The 19,078-nt window shown below is 35.6% G+C and overlaps 1 protein-coding gene across 6 annotated transcripts in view; it reads right to left on the reverse strand.

Moving 5' to 3' along the window:
• Positions 1 to 19,078, reverse strand: part of DMD (dystrophin) — a 2,416,375-nt gene that overhangs the window by 1,912,353 nt on the left and 484,944 nt on the right. For all 6 annotated transcript variants that reach the window (XM_053581215.1, XM_053581214.1, XM_053581218.1 and 3 more), the window contains one exon: positions 588 to 680. In XM_053581215.1, the coding sequence (XP_053437190.1) occupies positions 588 to 680 (93 nt within the window). The remainder of the gene's footprint in view (positions 1 to 587; positions 681 to 19,078) is intronic.

Raw genomic sequence — 19,078 nt, forward strand, 5'->3', positions numbered from 1 at the left:
TCCCCCATTGTGAGACTTTAATCAACACGACTTTATTGACCTCTAACTGTGTATAACAATCATATCTGTCTCACGGGAATGCTCTGAAGTTAGAGGAGATAATACTTCTCAAAGATAAGTTACATTCTCCTCACATATGCATTGTGTATTGGACTGAAATGCCTAGACTTTTTTACCCTGCCCCACATTAATTGTGTCTTTATTTACAAATTAATACAGATTCATGCCCCCAAATTGCAAAATATACAAAAGCACAAAGATAATTTTAAAAGTAATTATGTATCACAGCTTTATAAGGACATTCGATAAAAAGATACCAAATAGGAAAAAGGAATGCTATCTCTTAATTAAAATAAATTATATTAGTAAGCATTTTCACTTTGTTGTTCTAAATATGATAGATTATGCCAAAATGAAAATAGTGACGTGAGTTTGTTTTACTTAGGAATGTCTCGTGGTGCTAATTAATTAAATCAATACACAGTAAATGGCTGAATTTTACTAGATCTCACAAAACTACGCTATTTGCCTCTGATCTGAAATTCTACTGAGGTTAATGTTAACTTTCTTAAAAGTAAGTCACGTACCAGTTTTTGCCCTGTCAGGCTTTCCAGGAGGTCGAGGAGGCGTCTCCCATCCTGCAGGTCATTGAAGAGGTTCTCTATTTGCTGCTTCCCAGACTGAAATACAAAATATATGGAATTTAACAAAGCAAGCTTCAGTTGCTCTGTTTCTGGGATTACGCCCTTCAACATTTAAAGCTATATTTAAGGATATTTAATGTACATACTTTTTAATCAGTCAAGAGTGGTGGTTGATAAAAAACAGTTTGAGTTAAAAAGCAAAACAAAGCTAAATTTGATCATTAAGTCAAATCTATCTGAATTGGTTCTGAATAGCAAGAATCGGAGATCTGTAGCCTAATTGATTTAATTAATCCAATTTATTGAACACTGGCTCTATGAAGAAGAGAAAAAACATATTTTAACTCTTAGGCAGTTTGGGGTGAAGAGAGAATTGAGCAAAGACCATATTCGACTTTCCCTTGACAGGTACACAAGATTGAACTGTTCTGTGTAGTTCGAAGTATAATCCCCATTCATAGAGTGTTTGACATCCTCATTGCACAGAACATGGTTCCTCTGCATACACATGTGGACACTGATTCACAATGGCCTGTTCTCATAGTGAATAAGTCTGATTTTAGGAAGTTCTGGTTTAAACAGAGTTGATATAACCCTGTGGAAATGTTTTCACTATTTTTCTCAGTTCCTTGCTAAGGAATTATAATAAGAGATAATAATAGTCACTTATACTAGCTAACATTTTTGGAGTAACTATTCATTTAGTGGAGAGACACTCCACTAAATGAATGGATCTTATTATCACTTTTGCAACATTTCGGTGAGGGTAGCATTAATACACCCATCTTGCCAACAAGACACTGAAAGTTTAAAAATGTGTTCCTTTGTCACAAAACGATAATGGAAGAGAGTGAAGCCAAGATTTTGTCTCAGATCTGTTTCACTCCTGGGGCCCTTGTTCTTTCTATATTATTATGCTGTTTCCTTGGCCTTTTATCCTTATATTTGATAATCTTTCAAATATTTTACTTTGTTCTGTCATATGCTTCCAAATCTTTTAATTTTCTTGTTAAAAGCCTATAATCCCTTCACCTGAGACCATTCCCAGATATTTCACCCCCGGAATTATCTAGAAAGCCCTAATTCATCAGTCATAGGTGTATATTGAGCATGAAGAAACCTGAGCTAGGAATTGAAGTATATAATAGTAAACAGACAGACACAGACCCAGCCTCTATGAAACTTAGAGTCCACGAGGAAAAACAAGTATTCCTAAAAGAGAATACTACATAAAAGTACTAAAACATATAACTGTGGGACCTCCACATGAGTATGAGATCAGAAAATACTTTCCCCCAAATATCAGGTTATGGCTCTAAAATCAGCCTTTAGGTGATTGGGCTCTTTTCATCTACTCCTTGGATCACATAAACAAACTCTGAATCGGACACATGTTGAAAACATCAAGAAAGTCTTTCACTTCCAGGCAAAAGACATCCTTGAAACTTCCCACTTTATGGGGGCAAGACATGATTGCAAGAGGGACTTTACCTAACAATTGCAATCAGTGTAACCTGGCTTATTGTACCCTCAATGACTCCCCAACAATAAAAAAAAAAAAACAACAACAACAACAACAAAAAACACAACTCAGACTGTTCCTACAGTTGGTAGCCAGGCCAGTGATAAGTCCTGTCAATGCCTCTGTGCTTTGCACAGAGAATGGTGATTCCTGCAGGCAGTCCACAAGCCCACCTGGACGCCTAGCTTAGGGAATCTACCCACATATGTGCTCTGACAAAGTTAACTCCAAGTTATTCTTTTAACATTCTACCTAAACAGTGCTGTTTCAAAATTCCAGGAGAAAAGGAATACAACACAAAATACTAACGTGCTGGAATTGTTAAAAAAAAAAAATAGGTTGAATATAAATTGTATGCTAGTACATCTTAAAGAACAGTGCTATTTTTATGAAACTTTAAGAAAAAGTTTTTACTAATAAGGAAATGACTGCGCACTTTCTAATAATGCTGTCAAGTACCTCATATCTAACTTAGATTAACCTGGCATTTTTAGTGAAATAGTAAGTTGTTTAATTTTCTTAAATTAAATGAGTATATACAATGCCTTTAAAATGATGGGGTTATTTTCAGGAGCAAAATTTTAGAGTATATCTTAGAAAAGTATGGCTTCTAAGCTTATCAAAAAGAAATCTTTGACACTGCAATATGTCAATTTTTTTTTTTTAAAGATAGAGTCTCACTATGTCACCCTTGGTAGAGTGCAGTGGCATCATCACAGCTCACAACAACCTTAAACTCTTGGGCTTAAGTAATTTTTTTGCCTCAGGTTCCCAAATAGCTAGGGCAACAGGCACTCGCCACAATGTCCAGCTATTTTTTTGTTGCAATTGTCATTGTTGTTTAGCTGGCCCAGGCTGGGTTAGAACCCACCAGCCTCCGTGTATGTGGCTGGCACCATAAACACTGGGTTTTGGGTGCCAAGCCCAACATGTCAATTTTTGAAGAAAATAAAATGTATTTAGCTGACAGAGATATTTGTTCTTATAAAATATATAGATAGAGATTTAGATAAATGGATAGATAGATAAAGTCTATCAAACCAGGAAGGATGTGGGTGGCAAAATATCATTCATCCAAAAAGAGGAACAGAAACTTAGAAATTTCAGGCATGTCTTGGGCTACAGAAGAAAACATGAACTCCAAGGCCATAGAGATCATATAGCATTCCAGATACAAGAACTATGCTTGGGCTTTGGGACAGAAAGTCTAGCCACATGTCAATAGGCAAATAATATCTTGCTTTCAGTTCAAACTTAAACACACAAACCATGGTCTTTTGTGAGTCTCCCATTAAAAATGGTGACAACCAAAATGATGAGGGACTGAAGTTCTATACGTTAGTCAGAGGCCTCCTGGGTCACCTAGTTGAAACACTTAGAAAGAGGAAGCAGTGAGGTGTAGAAGAAAAGACAGTTCCTGGTTTTGTATATAATTTTCAAAACTCATAGAGTCAATAATACCCTGTTTCCCCGAAAATAAGACATCCTCCAAAAATAAGACCTACTTACAGGAAAGATAAGACGTTCCCTGAAAATAAGACCTAGCGCATCTTTGGGAGTACACCTTAAAATAAGACACTGTCTTATTTTCGGGGAAACAGGGTATATTAGGATCACCACTGAAATCCAACTTTTATTTGTTACATCCACCATATCCTCTAACAGTGCTTCTCAGAATGTTCCACCAGAACATCCTTTCAACAAACCACATTGAATGAATTTACCCTGGAGTCGGGTAGTATAAATTACACAGTGACTGTAGGTTCAAAATTTCTGTGAAAGCATATGTTATACGGTAAGAATTCATTAAGATTTTGCCTTCCTCTCCTTGGATATTTGCTTTAATGTCCAAGTAATTTTAAATACTTTTGAGTAAAATCCCACCCCTTTCCCCCAGTGGTCTAAAGTGATTTTCAATGAAATGTTCAATATTTAGCCTGTAACTTCACAGACCATCAAGCATTCAGTCTTACTCTCCCTGGACTATGAATACCCCAGGGAAAGCAAATCATCTCTTTTCCCTTGGATGGCTCTTATTTCTTGCCTTGCTTCAACCTCCTATTGTATAGAGTTATAGACATGAGATAGCAAAAGTAGCACAAATTTCATAGGCAGAAATTTATCACTTCTGAAGTCTCCCGTTCACCCGCTGTGCTATCTTAGACAAGTAACGGTTTTAGCCTTTCTTTTTTTTTTTTTTTATTAAATCATAGCTGTGTACATTAATGCAATCATGGTTTTAGCCTTTCTGAGGCACACTTTACTCCACAATAAAGTGGGGGTTGAAATCATATCACTTCAGAGCACTCCTGTGAGGTTTAAATGAAATAAAGTAGGTGAGTTATGCAGCCTTAGCAAATAATATACAGTGAAGAAATATAGGACAATTTTTGTATTTTATTCTTCTACTATTCTTTGTCAACATTTCTTGCTTTGGCCACATTTTAGGTATACATAAAATTATAGCATGTTATTAAATCTTCTAGAAAGTACAGAGCTCACCAAATATGAGCTCTGTTGTCTCTTTGTTTGGCAGCCCTATGAAAATAGAAGTCAAGGGCAGAAGGTGTCATTTCCTTTACAATTACTAAGACTACTCAATGTGGATGGAGCAGGGGAAGCACTTAGTGGCTTTAAGCTATTTCTCTCCTGTTCTTTTGTTAATTTTAAAATTAAACATTCTTTTGTTTTCTTCCCTTTTATCTTCAACATCTACCATGTCTTTTTGTTGCAGGTGACATTTTATGTGATGAAAAGAGTAATTTTTTTCTTTAAAATTCCATCTTTAATGGAATTCTTTTCAAGTGTATGAAGATTATTTTTAAAACAAAACATTAAAACTTCTTTGGGCCATAGGACCCTGTGGATCTCTGTCTTCAATTCCTTTTATGACATGTAGTTTCTTTATCAAGTAAATTTTGAATGTTTGCTGTTACTCAGCAGTTTAATGCATTCACTTACGTATTGTTTTCTTCATCAGTAACCCAAATAACAAGATGAAACATAAAATGAGACAATAATCCTTCCACATCATTACCAGCATAAAATAAATATAGGAGCACAGATAATGTTTGAAAAGAAATTCAGATAGGTTGGTCAGTGGCATTACTGAAGTGGGAGAAAAATGAAAGCTAAAAAACAAACTGTGAAGGGCACAGAACGCATTTTTGAAAATGTTTAAAGGGCTTCTAATTTTCAGAGTTGTGTCAGTCTTTCGATCTGAAAATATAGAGGGATCAATGTTTCCATAGGAGCTAACGAGCACGGGGATAATTTAGCATGACCGGGTTACAGAAAGGTCAACCCATGGACCGATCAGTTGCTTAGAAAGTGAAGATACTTATTTGTGATTACAAGTCTCTGAAACACCAGAAACACCAAAAGTATTGTAAACACCAAAAAAGGAGTATGAAACTGGGGATTCAGAATTTACTGGTGAATACTGTAGCTCCCAGGAAAATAAGGCAACCCACTATAGTGTAAATAGGCATCAATCACAGATGTTTACTTTAGTATGGATTGGAAAAAGTGTAAGAAAAAGTTTTATTGTAGAATCATATATATACAGGACATTACAGTTGTCTTAAGTGCATAGCTCAATGAATCTTCACAAACTGAAAATGATTATATTACCAGCACCCAGATAGAGAAATACAATATGATCAATACCCTGGGTGTCTCCTCACACCCGTTCTATGTGCCAACCCTCCAAATATGACTGCTACACTGAAATTTAGCATCATGGCTGTGACTTGAAAGAAATTTCTCAAAAATGGAAAAATACCCTTAGTTTAGTATTTCATTCTAAGCTACTAATAAGTGAAAGATATTAGATTTACACAGGGGGAATTTGGAAAGGAATAAAGTCACATTGATGAAAGATATTTACAAAGCACAAGAAGGTGATGTAATATTATGAATAAGAATGTTTACTTTGTACCTGTACTGATCTAGTTCAAATCCCAGCTATGTCATATTCTAGCTGTGTGACCTTGGACAAGTAACTTAACCTCTTTTTGCATTAATGTTTTCATCTATGAACAAATGATGTATTATGACCTATGTTGTGGTGATGCCTTAAGGATCTAAATGAACTTAGATACTGCTTTCTTTGGAAGATAAACTCACATCTTAGCTTTTATGCATTTATTCTAATTTTTAAAAGCAAATAGTCTACACTTTCCATAATGCACATTGTAATATTGGGGTCAAAGTAACAGAAGGGACCAATTGAAAAATTAATATGAAGATTAAATGGGTTAATAAATGGAAGCATATGATGCCTGGCATAGAAAATGCTGAATAAACCTGAATTGCATTCTCTCCTTCCTCCCTACTTTTAAACATCATCGCCTGGAGGTGAGAGTCACCTGGAGGTGGAGTACACGTCTCCTTGGAAGGTTCCAGAGCCCTTGCAGGACTTGTGTAATTTGAAGGGAGTATAATAAGGTATTTTTTTTTTACAAAGATGAGGGAGGGTAAGATAATAACATTGGAACTAATAATAGAAAAGTGTTATTATTTCTCCTAGACTCATAAGAATGACGAGAAGGAGAGTGGTTACTCATCCCTGAACAAAACAATAACTGAGAGGCCCAATGACAGGCGCTCTGATACTCAGTGATAAGTACGGTCAGCCTGCAGTGAATATAGGGGCTGTGGCCTTTCTTGCCATTCTTCCTCCGATCTCCTGTCAAAACTCTCCTTGGCCAAATCCAACTGAAAGCCAGAGGGCAAGAGAGTCTGCTGATATAGTCCATAGAGTTCAGCCTCCCAGGGAAGAAAAAGGTGGAGGGGGGCCCAGGGAATAAAACAAAGACATCCAATGCTCCAGACACGGGAACACATTTCCTTCGAGCCCAAAAATCAATGTCAGGAAATAAATGAAGGAGTGAGTGTTCCTCCCCAGGCCTCCTCTATTATTTCTATCTCTAGTAATGTCATTGAAAAGAGCCCAATGTATCACTGGGACATATCTTCTTTTCTAATAGTAATATCAAAGAACTGGAATGTTTTGTGGGCTTTAACAGATGAAAATTAACATATATTTATTCATTATCCCTTAGCATCAAATACATTTGGAGACTTTGCTGTACTATGAACAGCACTAAAATCTGGCTACAAAGATAATCAAGGAAAAGCCAAGTTATTCCTTGGAGCTAAGAAGTGCTCAAGAGCCAAGTTATATACTTTAATAGTATTACAATCTCTCTAGATACAAAATGTTATTTGGCAGTAACTGTTTGTAAAGGATAATCAGCAGGACCCAATGTGTATGTTATACTATTAAGCACACGAGGAATGATTCAACCAGATTGCACATTAGAACTTTCATCAGGAACCACACAATAGTTAATGGAAATCAAGGCATTATCAGCAAATAGTCTGTTATGGACCCCGAAGTAAAGTTTTCTTAACCAAAAGTCAGCATGGTCTATTGTCCGATCAGATCTATCTTTAACATGCTTTGTAATAAAACTGAATGCTTAACCTAGGCCTGAATTCTTTTATTTGTAAATTAGGTCAGTACTAATTTATTTTAACAGGTATTCTAAAGCATAAATTTGTAAAATTATGATGTTTTTCTAAAAAAATTCACAAATATTTATTTTAAAATTTGTGGAAGGCTTACCTTCCATGATTATAACTAATGATACCACCTTTGAATATATTCTATAAATTGAAAATTCTGAAAGTTAAATTCATTGTCTCATAGGCATGTGAATTGCTTTTGAGATAGGCAGAGATGAAATTGGAGGCTAGTTATATTATATTTCAATGGTTGCTTTTGTGACAGCAACAACCCAGTATAAGGTTGGCAAGATGAAGGAAGCAATTTGTTTCAAAGCATGAAATAATACCCTGATTCTTGAAAAACAACGACCAAAAAAAATATTTTATTTTTTATTTTTATTTTTATTTATTTTGAGACAGAGCCTCAAGCTGCTGCCCTGGATAGAGTGCTGTGGCATCACAGCTCACAGCAACCTCCAACTTCTGGGATTAAGCGAGATTCTCTTGCCTCAACCTCCCAAGTAGCTGGGACCACAGGCACCCGCCAGAACACCTGGCCATTTTTTGGTTGTAGTTGTCATTGTTGTTTGGCAGTTCGGGGCTGGATTCGAACCTGCCAGCTCTGGTGTAATGTGCCTGGCGCCTTAGCCACTTGAACTACAGGCGCCGAGCTCCCCCCCTCCAGGTTTTTTTAATGCAGAATTCACTCTAAGGTATTTGAAAATTGCAGTTTTTGTTAATTGAATTAAAATATGAAGGCAAACTCCCGCCCCCCAAAGCCTAGAATATACGTTAATGAGATTAAATGAGATAGTTATAAATAGAAGAAAAAAACTAGTATATTTAGTGTGCCCATTTCTTAAAAGTTACTTGAAAGTCTTCCATGTGAGATTTAGTGTGGTTACAAGTTAAAGAATGTACCATGTGAGAGCAAATAGGCCTTTATTAAAATTACCTTCTACCTTTCTCCAGCTATATGAACATTGATAAATTCCTTAGCACTTTGCTTATTTTCCTCACGTGTCAAAGGAGGGGAAAAGTTAAATTACTCAACTAAATTTAATCAATAATTTTCACATGCATCGTATTGTCCTGGGCACTGGAGAAAATTAAAAGGAAAACGATAAACAAACAAACAAGATATTGCCACTCTATTCACAACTTTTTTACAGACTAGAAAGGAAGTATGAACTCAAGCAAATACTACCTATAATTATAGTACAGGGTTACAATCCTATCAATAGTGGTGTTTTAAGTATGGTGCTGACATAAATAAAAGTGATATCATCTTCCTTGGAGAGAATAACAAGAGAAACCCTGAGAGAATTTTCCAGATTGAACAGGATACATGAACGGAGCTGGAAAATATTCTTCTTAGCAAAGTATCTCAGGAATGGGGAAAAAAGTATTCAATGTACTCAGCACTACTGTGAAACCAATTTATAATCACTCACACTTGCATATGAAAAATGAAACACAACTTTAGGCTATGATGAAGGAGGGAAGGGGAGGGGAGGGATGAGGAGGGGGTGGGAGGAATAGTAGGGGATAGTAGGGGGACCACAACTACGGAGCACATTGCAAATACAAGTTGGTTCTATCATGTGTAGAACACAAATGTCCTAATGCTATCAATGGGTAAATGAGGTGAAAGCTATGCTGATTAGTATGATGTAAGCACTCCAATTTGTACAAATAATCAACACACTGAAATGGGCATAAATGTATTTATGATCTATGTACAAAAGACTTAAGGAAAAAAAAGATTGAACAGGATATCAACAAGTACAAGTAGAAAGGGGAAGAATATGTCTAGCGAAGGTTACTTTAGATGCTGAAGATCAGATAAAATGTATGAGCCATGCAAGTAAATTTTCAAGCCAGTTCTTGGAGCATAGGGTACATAAAGGGATAGAGGATGATGAGACTAGAGAGGTGTGGGAGATCACACCAGAGAAAACTGACTTTATTTATCACCCAAAAGAGCTTAGGCAAGTGTCTGATGGTCTTCTGTTTTCAAGCTTTTAAACTGATTATGTGAATTTTGAGCGTATTTTTCACTTTAGTACTTAGACTGATATTTTAACATAGTTAGCATCATTTGGGGGAAGATGAATATTGCCTCTCTTCACAGGTCAATATTGCCTCTCTTGTGTGGAAATATTACTTCCCAGGGGAACGATCATGTCCAGGAGCAACTTCTCAAAATGGTAGATGAAGTGTAAAATTGGGCCAAATATTTTACAATTTCCCGAATCCATGCCCTTTGCACTATGGCATCGCTGCTCCTCTCATGAAGAGATGATGTCTATTTCCCTCCTTCTTGAGTGCTGAGTGACTTGCTTTGACCAGTAAATGCAGTTGAAATGATGTCATTTCTTTTTCAAATGAAGGCCTTAAAGGGTTTAAAGACATTTACTTTCTCTCTTATTCATTCCTCTGCCTTTGCCACAGTGCCATGCCTGAGCCAGATCTCTGGAGGATGAGACATGTGGAGCAGAGCCAAGTTCCCCTAGTTGTCCCAGATGTGGTCATCCCAGGCTCACAGCCAGCCAGTGGGAGAACTCAGCTGAAATCAGCAAAGCCACCTAGTCAACTCCCAACTACAGACACCTGAGTAATCCCAGCAGCGCTCTAAAGAACTGCCTGGCAACCTGAATATTTGAAATAATATGCCTATTGTTTTGACTTACTGAGTTTCAAGGTGGCTTGTTACACAGCAATAGCTCACTGATACATGTCCACATATGAATGTTTGTTTCTACACACAAGAAAGATGTCTGAAAAACTAAACTGCATTATAAAGAAGAGTACATTATTTCCAAAATATCATTTTAAAAAGAGCTCTTGGATTTTTTGTGAAAAAGCACTTGTAGCTAGAAAACATTATTTTTTTTTGTTGAAATTGAGGATGAACTAAAAGTCATAGTTTCTATATAGAGATGTGACTCAATGAATGCTGTGGACAAGAGCACAGTCAACATACTCTACATAGCTCTTCTAAAGCTATTTTGTAAAAAATTAATAATTAACAGAGCCTTAAGGTTTTTAATTGTCAGCTTAGTGGGGGGAGGGAAAAGAAATATAATAGTGTTAACCTTAAAACATTTCTAACATTACATTTGTAAAATGTGGTTTTTAACTCCTCTACTTTGATTATATATTGTAAATACAACACAGATTGTATTTCTTACTCAACACATTTATTTGACGTTCACTTGAAGAAGTTAAAGAAAAGTTGGTGAACTGTATGTTTTCTCCCATTTTTACACTGTTGTCACTTTAGATAAAAATTCCTGTTTATCTTATTTTCTTCATTATAAACTATAATTTCCAGTGATTTATTAGTCAGACATTTCCAAAACAAAAATAATGACTCCAAAAGAATTTTCTGTGAACTAAAACTGTCACATTCAGTTAGTGTTTCTAGAAAAATGTGTTTTAAAATAAATTAAGCTGAATAACAGCCAAAGGAAAGTAGTTAGGTTTGACTTATTTTTTCTTTAAAAAGTTCAAGAGAAAATTTTAAATTGCCCTATAAATTAATTAGATTATGTTATTAGGAACCTATCATTTCAAAAATAGAAAAAAATTAATCCCATAACTTTTTAATAGAAGTTTTACCAGGATGTTTCTGTAATTACATTACATAGCCATAAAAGGTGCCTAGTTTAGTGATTTATCTTTATGAACATTTGCTAATCATAAACATTATTGTGCAAAATGTTTGATTTTAAGAAAACAGCAACTTCCTCAAAATATTATTGAGAGAAAAGGAAATTGAAATCACTTTGGTTTAAGAATAAGTATCAAGTTGAAAAGGGAAACTCTCTAAAATAGGTATCAATTTTTTTTTTTTTTGTATTGTTTGGGATTCATTGAGGGTACAAAGAATTAAGTTATAATGATTGCAGTTGTTAGGTTAAAGTCCCTCTTATAATTGTGTCTCTCCCCCAAGAGGTGTGCCATACACCACAACCCCCATCCATCTCCTTCCTCCCCTCTCCCGGATCCCTCATTCCCCTACTCCCCACTTATATTAGATAATCTACTGCCTTCATATTACAATTGAGTACATTGGATTCTTGCTTCTCCATTCTTGTAATGCTTTACTAAAAAGAATGTGTTCTATCCAGCATAATACAAAAGATGTAAAGGCTCCATCTTTTTTTTTTTTTTTTTAGAGACAGAGTCTCACTTTGTCGCCCTCAGTAGAGTGCTGTGGCATCACAGCTCACAGCAACCTGCAGCTCTTGGGCTTAGGCAACTCTCTCACCTCAGCCTCCTGAGTAGCTGGGACTACAAGTGCCCGCCACAATGCCCGGCTGGCTATTTTTTGTTGCAGTTTGGCCGGGGCCGGGTTTGAACCCACCATCCTCGGCATATGGGGCCAGCATCCTACTCACTGAGCCACAGGTGCCTCCAAGGCTCCATCTTTTTAATGGCTGAATAGTATTTCATGGTATACATATACCACAGCTTGTTAATCCATTCCTGGATTGGTGGGCATTTAGGTTGTTTTCCACATTTTGGCATTTGTAAATTGAGCTGCAATAAACAGTCTAGTGCAAATGTCCTTATGATAAAAGGATTTATTTTCTTCTGAGTAGGTGCCTAGTAACAAGATTGCAGGATCAAATGGGATGTCTAATTTGAGTTCTTTGAGGATTCTCCGTACTTCCCTCCAAAAAGGTTGCATTAGTTTGCAGTCCCACCAGCAGTGTCAAAGTATTGCCTTCTCACCACATCCACGCCAGCATCTACAGCATTGAGACTTTGTAATGTGGGCTATTCTCACTGGGGTTAGGTGATATCTCAGGGTTGTTTTGATCAGCATTTCTCTGATGATCAGGGACAATGAGCATTTTTTCAAATGTTTGTTATCCATTCCTCTGTCTTTGTCAGACAAGGTTCTGTTCATATCTCTTGCCCAGAGGTAGGTGGTATTGTTTACTCTTTTTCTGTTGATTAATTTGAGTTCTCTGTAGACTCTAGTTATCAGCCCTTTGTCAGATTGAAGGTATCGACCTTTTAAAAGTTTAGGGCTCGCTCACCTGACCTACCCTTTGCCCCTTAAATTTAAATATTACCTGGAATACATTAACTATCTTGTTAGTGAACTTAGCTAAAATAAGGATTTAAATGATAAGCTATAAATAGCTTTAAAGGTGAAGAAAAGTAATTTTACTTGGTTTTGAAAGGTTCTTCTAATTTTAAAACTAGTAAATATGTAGTTTATGAAAAAATACAGAAAAATTATAAAAAGAAAAAATAATAGAATCTTACCATTCAACTTCCTTCAAAATATTGCTGTATTTTCATACAGCTTCTCTTCGATTGCTACATAAGCACATTTTAGTCAATGTCTGCATTATTTTATATTTCTATTCATTCTCTTCCTCTTTCTCTGACTCTTCCCAGCCTCCTTCTTGATTCTCATCTTCTTTCATCAAAATGCTAATTTTGAGTGCTTCTTAATTAACCCATGATGTTCTATGGATCTTATAAATATTACTAAACTTACTCCAACATTAGGAGAAATTTTGTGAAAACTACTGTTTTCTGCTTTTTAAAGATAAGAAAATTAAGACTTAGAGGTCTTGAGTACAATTACCAAGGTATTTAAACTCAGATTCAAATCCATTCTCTCTGACTCTATAGGCTGTATTCTGTCTCCATCCCTAACCCAATGCTTCATTTTTTTTGTTTGTTTGTTGATTTCATTGAACCTCATATAATGAACATTTGCTTGCATGATTAAATAAAATCTTTAAAACTTTATTTGGGAAAAAATGTATCATGGTGAAGCCTGCACATTTATTTTATTAAAAAATAGACTCTCTTGTTTCAGAATCTTCTCAATTATAGTCTCATTCAGGGCTTACTGTCACATGTACAGTGGCCTATACTGTCAGCGCTGGACGCTAGAATGTACCCATGTTCGAATCTAAGATGATGGACTAGATGGCTCCCTAAATCCTGCCAATTTGGTAGTTTGCAAATCATGGTCAACCCTCTGGGTATTCAGCATCAAGTAGCCTGGGAATTATCTTGATGTCCTCATTTATGGAAGATACTCAGTGTGGTTCAAGAGTTGTGAGAACTGGATTTAGAAGCTCTTTATCAAAAGCTTCTTTTTTTGTTATTTATGATTATTGACCATCAGTAATTCTATCCATTTTTTGTTCTATCCTTAAAATAATTGTGTGGGCAATCTCATGAGAAAATAAATAGAAATTGATTCATTAATGCATGTATAAAAATACAATATACTCAAAATTATATACTTTAGTTCACAAAACAAGCATTATCAGGTTATAATAACACTTCAGTTACTACCAACAACCTTCTCATTATCCAATTTTAACAACTCCTTAGAGACACTTAAAAAATATACATGATCATTAAAATGGGCTTTGCTTTTTTTAATGCATTCTTTAGTGACTCAAACCAATTTGAACACAAATTAATCTTTAAAAAACTACCAAGCATAATATGGGAAAAATGTCCATGATAAAGTGCTATGATATTTTTGTGTTTTTATGTGTGATCCAACATAAATTGGTTGAAGAAGAATAACAGTTCTAACATTTCAAGGATAAATACCTGTTCAGTCTATATAAAATGGACAACCCATGTCAACAATAATGGAAATGGAAACAAATCAAAGTGATGCAAAAATAAAACATCCATACTTTTACAAAATGCTACAGGCAGTAGCAAATGGCAAAGCTTGCCAGAACTACCTTCAATACCTAAGATGAAATTGCTATTGCCAGTTAGAGCCAGAATCTAATCAATCATGAACTTGGGCCACAATGTTGTTTTTCACCATTGACTTGCTTGCTTAATTTTTATAGGTTCTTCATACCACATCCTACCATTATTAAAACGTCCTTCTCTTGGTTCCTTGCTGTAAGCTTTGATCTCAGATGTAGATAGAGCCACCAACCTGCATTCTTTTCCCATATTTTTATTACTTTCATCTTGGTTCATTTATATCTCTGCTTCATCAATCAGTTAACCGCTGGATTCTTTTTTTTTTTTTTTTTCAGTGTCTTTGAAAACCCTAGGGTATTTTGGACAGTTGTCTTCCTGCCCTCAGTCTTGGCTACTCTATCACAAGCTCTCCTTAACATAGAATTTAATCTTTGTTTTCGTTTACCTGCTATCATAACAGGATTAAGGACTGCCTCTTTTCCCCTTCATACCTAATATCATGTGGCAGGTTTATATTTTGACAGAGTAAGTAATGCCTTCCCCCATTCTTGGAACTATATATGTGTACCTCCCCAAGTACTGGTTTGTTACCATAAGAATGCAAAGAAAAAGACACCAAGGGTCAAATATGGTGTTTCTAAGTAATTATAAATATATAATGAGATAATTATGAAATGACAGCCTTTTAAATTCTAAGGCAGAAATACAGATATCTTCACGAGGATTACAGGCCCTGACTGCTCCCTTCCAAGGAAGCGAAATTTAAGGTAAGATCTGAAAGATGATATCTAGTCATACTCCTTAGAAGGGGGAGTTATTATAGAATTGCAGACAGGGAGGCGCTCGTGGCTCAAAGGAGTAGGGTCCCAGCCCCATATACCAGAGGTGGCAGGTTCAAACCTGGCCCCGGCCAAAAACTGCAAAAAAAAAAAAAGAAAGAAAAAAAGAAATTGCAGGCAGAGGCACAATATATACAAAGAGAAATATTGGATGAAGTGCTAAATCGAGTTAGTGTCAAAGAAGCAAAATGTGCTCTTAAAATAAGTGACTATCTGCCTCTTTGGAATTTTTTTTTGGGGGGGGGGTAGAGTGCTGTGGTATCATAGCTCATAGCTCAAAGTCTCTAGCTTAAGCAATTCTCTTGTCTCAGCCTCCTGAGTAGCTGGGGCTCCAGGCATGTACCACCATACTCAGCTAATTTTTCTATTTTCAGTAGAGACAGGTCTCGCTCTTGCTCAGGCTGGTCTTGAATTCATGAGCTCAGGCAGTCCACCTGCCTTGGCCTCTGAGAGTGCTAGGATTACAGGCACGAGCCACAGTCTCTTTGGACTTTGATTAATTCTTTTCCTTCCTCATTTATACACATACCTTAATATTATAGTAATAATATACATACATATATGTATAATAATAATGATATATAGATGGCAGACACAATGCTTTAGTGTTAAAGAATCCACCTCAAAACTAGGCTCAGGACTCTGCTTCTTAGACTGTAGTGTATATCAGAATCACCCGAATAAGCCTGTTAAAAACTGCATGTTGCCAAATGATTCTGATGCAGTTATACAGTGAATTACACCTTCAGAAACTCAGTTCCGCCACTGATTGTGTGACCTTGAGTACATCAAGGCACATGTCCAAGCATTCATTCCTTATATGGAAATAAAATAGGGCACACTGGTTCTTCTCTGAGGACACTCTCAGCCCTCACATTCTCTTATTCTATGTCTAGATTCTAAAGAATGCTAGGGAGAAAAAAAGACACAGGGCGGTGCCTGTGGCTCAAAGGAGTAGGGTGCCGGCCTCTTATATTGGAGGTGGTGGGTTCAAACCCAGCCCGGGCAAAAACAAACAAACAAACAACAACAACAAAAAAAAACAACAAAACTGTGGAAGTTAAGAATATTTACACAAATTTAGCAAATACCTGTCCTTGGGTTACCAAAAGGAGAGATAGAAATGAAATCATGATAGGTTATCTAATTGTTTGTTATCAAATAAAAGGAAAGGGACTTCATCATAGCCTAAACCTTAAGACAAAGGTTTTCAACCTGAGGTCCATGGGAGCAAGGAAAAGAAGTTCACAGAGCCCCTAAACTCAGAAAGAAAAAAAAAAATCTTTATAATCTATCATATAAATTTATAATATTCTTTCCTTATCATTTAGGCATTTAGGCATAATTAAAAATACTTGAGATTTTGTCACAAATAAAAATCTCAAATTTTTTTATCACATGATACCCCTTGTAACTGTCTCCCTATGCTGCTTATACTGATCACTATCTGGAATGATGTCTCTTAATCTCTATTCTACATCATGCTAGTTAATGCATTGAAAAGGAATCACAAATTTATTTAATATTTTAATAAGTATTTCAATACAACTGGTTTTCTTTGCAACTTTATACATTAGGTATTATATATTTAAAAAAAATGCTAAAGAGATGTCCCTAGGATTCACTAGACTCCTAATGGAATCTATGGCACATGAAGGGTTTAGGAATCACCTCGGATTATCCCCATCTCTGTGCATTTTCCAGTTCATTAATGATGGAGATCTAATGGGCTTTGCTATTACGTATGCTAATATGGATTTTCTAGGATAAGATGTGCCATGTAATTTTTCTTTAACTTCTTGATGTCGCTTGAGAAGTTTCGTTACACAGTTCAAATAGTGTTCTTAAAAAGAAAAGCATCATTTATTGAATTTATAGATGCTATGTGAAATATGTAGTACTTATAGTGGTATATTAGTTTGTAAATGGAGAACAAGTGTTATTCAAAGCCCTTAAAAATGATTGCTTTAAAATTTGCTAGATATATATACCAGCCAGGAGTTATAATCTAAACTTGAAAGTTCAAAAATAATTTTAGTAAGTTAAAAAAATTTCTCCTGTTCTAGAGTTTTATTTTAGTGTGGGGAGTACTGAGTGTGGGGAAGAGCCAGTAAGCCTGCTTTCAAATCTTAGTTTATATCTGAGGGGCGACGACAATATGTGAGTTTGATGTGTTGAGACTCATTGCTAAACCAGCACTGTGATCTTAGAAAATCACCTATTGACCCTTAGTTTGCCCATCTGATAAATGGGGATAATAACAGTACATACCTCACAAGGTCATTATGTGCAGTCAATTATTCACACAAAAAAACTTAGCAGAAAGCCTGGTATACAGTAATTGGGCAACAAATGTCATCCATTATTATTATTATTGTTATTATTATATTTTGTATAGCTATGATCTCTACCTTCCCAAACTTCACAGTGGATTTGAGGCCATTACAATGAAAAAAAAGTATATAAAGCCCAAATATGGAATATAAATTCATGATATAAAAAAATAAAAAGTAAATAAGATTAAGTCTACATGTAAAACCCCTGGCCAAAGAAAAACACAGGAATTAGGCTCCAAACCAACCTCTGTGCTCTGGTATCCAGAGAATCAAGGCAAACACAATGAATGAATTATTATTTCTAAGACTACAGAGGCATTTTTAAAGGAATGTTTCATGGAGAAATAGCCTAAGAAATGAATTTTTTTAAAGAATATATGTTCCGCGCAGCACCTGTGGCTCAAAGGAGTAGGGCGCTGGCCCCATATGCTTGAGGTGATGGGTTCAAACCCAGCCCCAGACAAAAACTGCCAAAGAAAAAGAAAAAAAGAATATATGTTCCATATTCAAAGACTCTTTCTTCAAATATGCTGCAAATTCTAGGCTTTCTTTGAGAACCTCTAGTGTAAAGTAACTTTTTGAACTAGTTTAGCAAAAGCAATGAGTGATGATTCTAAAACGATATGACAATAAACCTCTTTTTACGTAGTGCCTGTTAATATTGGAGAGATTTAATTATTTGAACATTACTTGAGAAATATTGGTAGAAAGCATAATTGTTTCTCAGTAAGACAAGTTATCAAACTTACCTTTTAACTGGTATTAACTATAAAATAAATATATCATTGGGATCTTTGCCAAAGTACATTTAATTAGTAAATAATATGTATGGTAGTTTTATTATAAATACAAAACTATTTAAAATACTGTAAGGCAAACAGATACAGAAAAATATAACCTGAGTCCATTATAATGACCTGAATTCAAATATCCCTTAGATCAGAATTTCTCAAAATTTGTTTGCACATGAACCATCTGAAAATATTGTTCAAGTCCAGAGTCTGATTGACTTTAGGCCTGGATTTTAGGTCTGGGACAGGATCTGAAAAATCTGCATTTCTCACAAAATCTCAGCTGCTGCTGCTGCTGCTGCTGCTGAACTGCAGCCCACAATTTGAGTTGCAAGGCTTTAGTCTATTCCTTCCTTACAGCAGCTATCATAGCCAACTTTCACATTAATAACAGTGACATCTTACCAGAAAGTGTCTTCTGATACTATTTCACAAAAGAACAGATAAGCTCTTCATTTGTTCTTAAGTCTTCATTCACCCGTCACTGAGGGTAGAACATTATAATATAGTTCATTTTTACAGGGAGCTAAAATAAGACACCACGCATAAGAGTAAGTTGTTCTCTGATGTTCTTACTTGATACAAAATTGGGCTTAAAAATGCAGACTACATGGTCAGCAGGAGTTTTGAATTCTGTCTGCCAAGCTATATCTCTTTTCTTTCCTGAAACTCTAATAAGTCTTTCTTGTTCTCCTGGTTTTCTTTTCTTTCT

This window comes from Nycticebus coucang, chromosome X (assembly GCF_027406575.1).
Source record: "Nycticebus coucang isolate mNycCou1 chromosome X, mNycCou1.pri, whole genome shotgun sequence".
Classification (NCBI taxonomy): domain Eukaryota; kingdom Metazoa; phylum Chordata; class Mammalia; order Primates; family Lorisidae; genus Nycticebus; species Nycticebus coucang.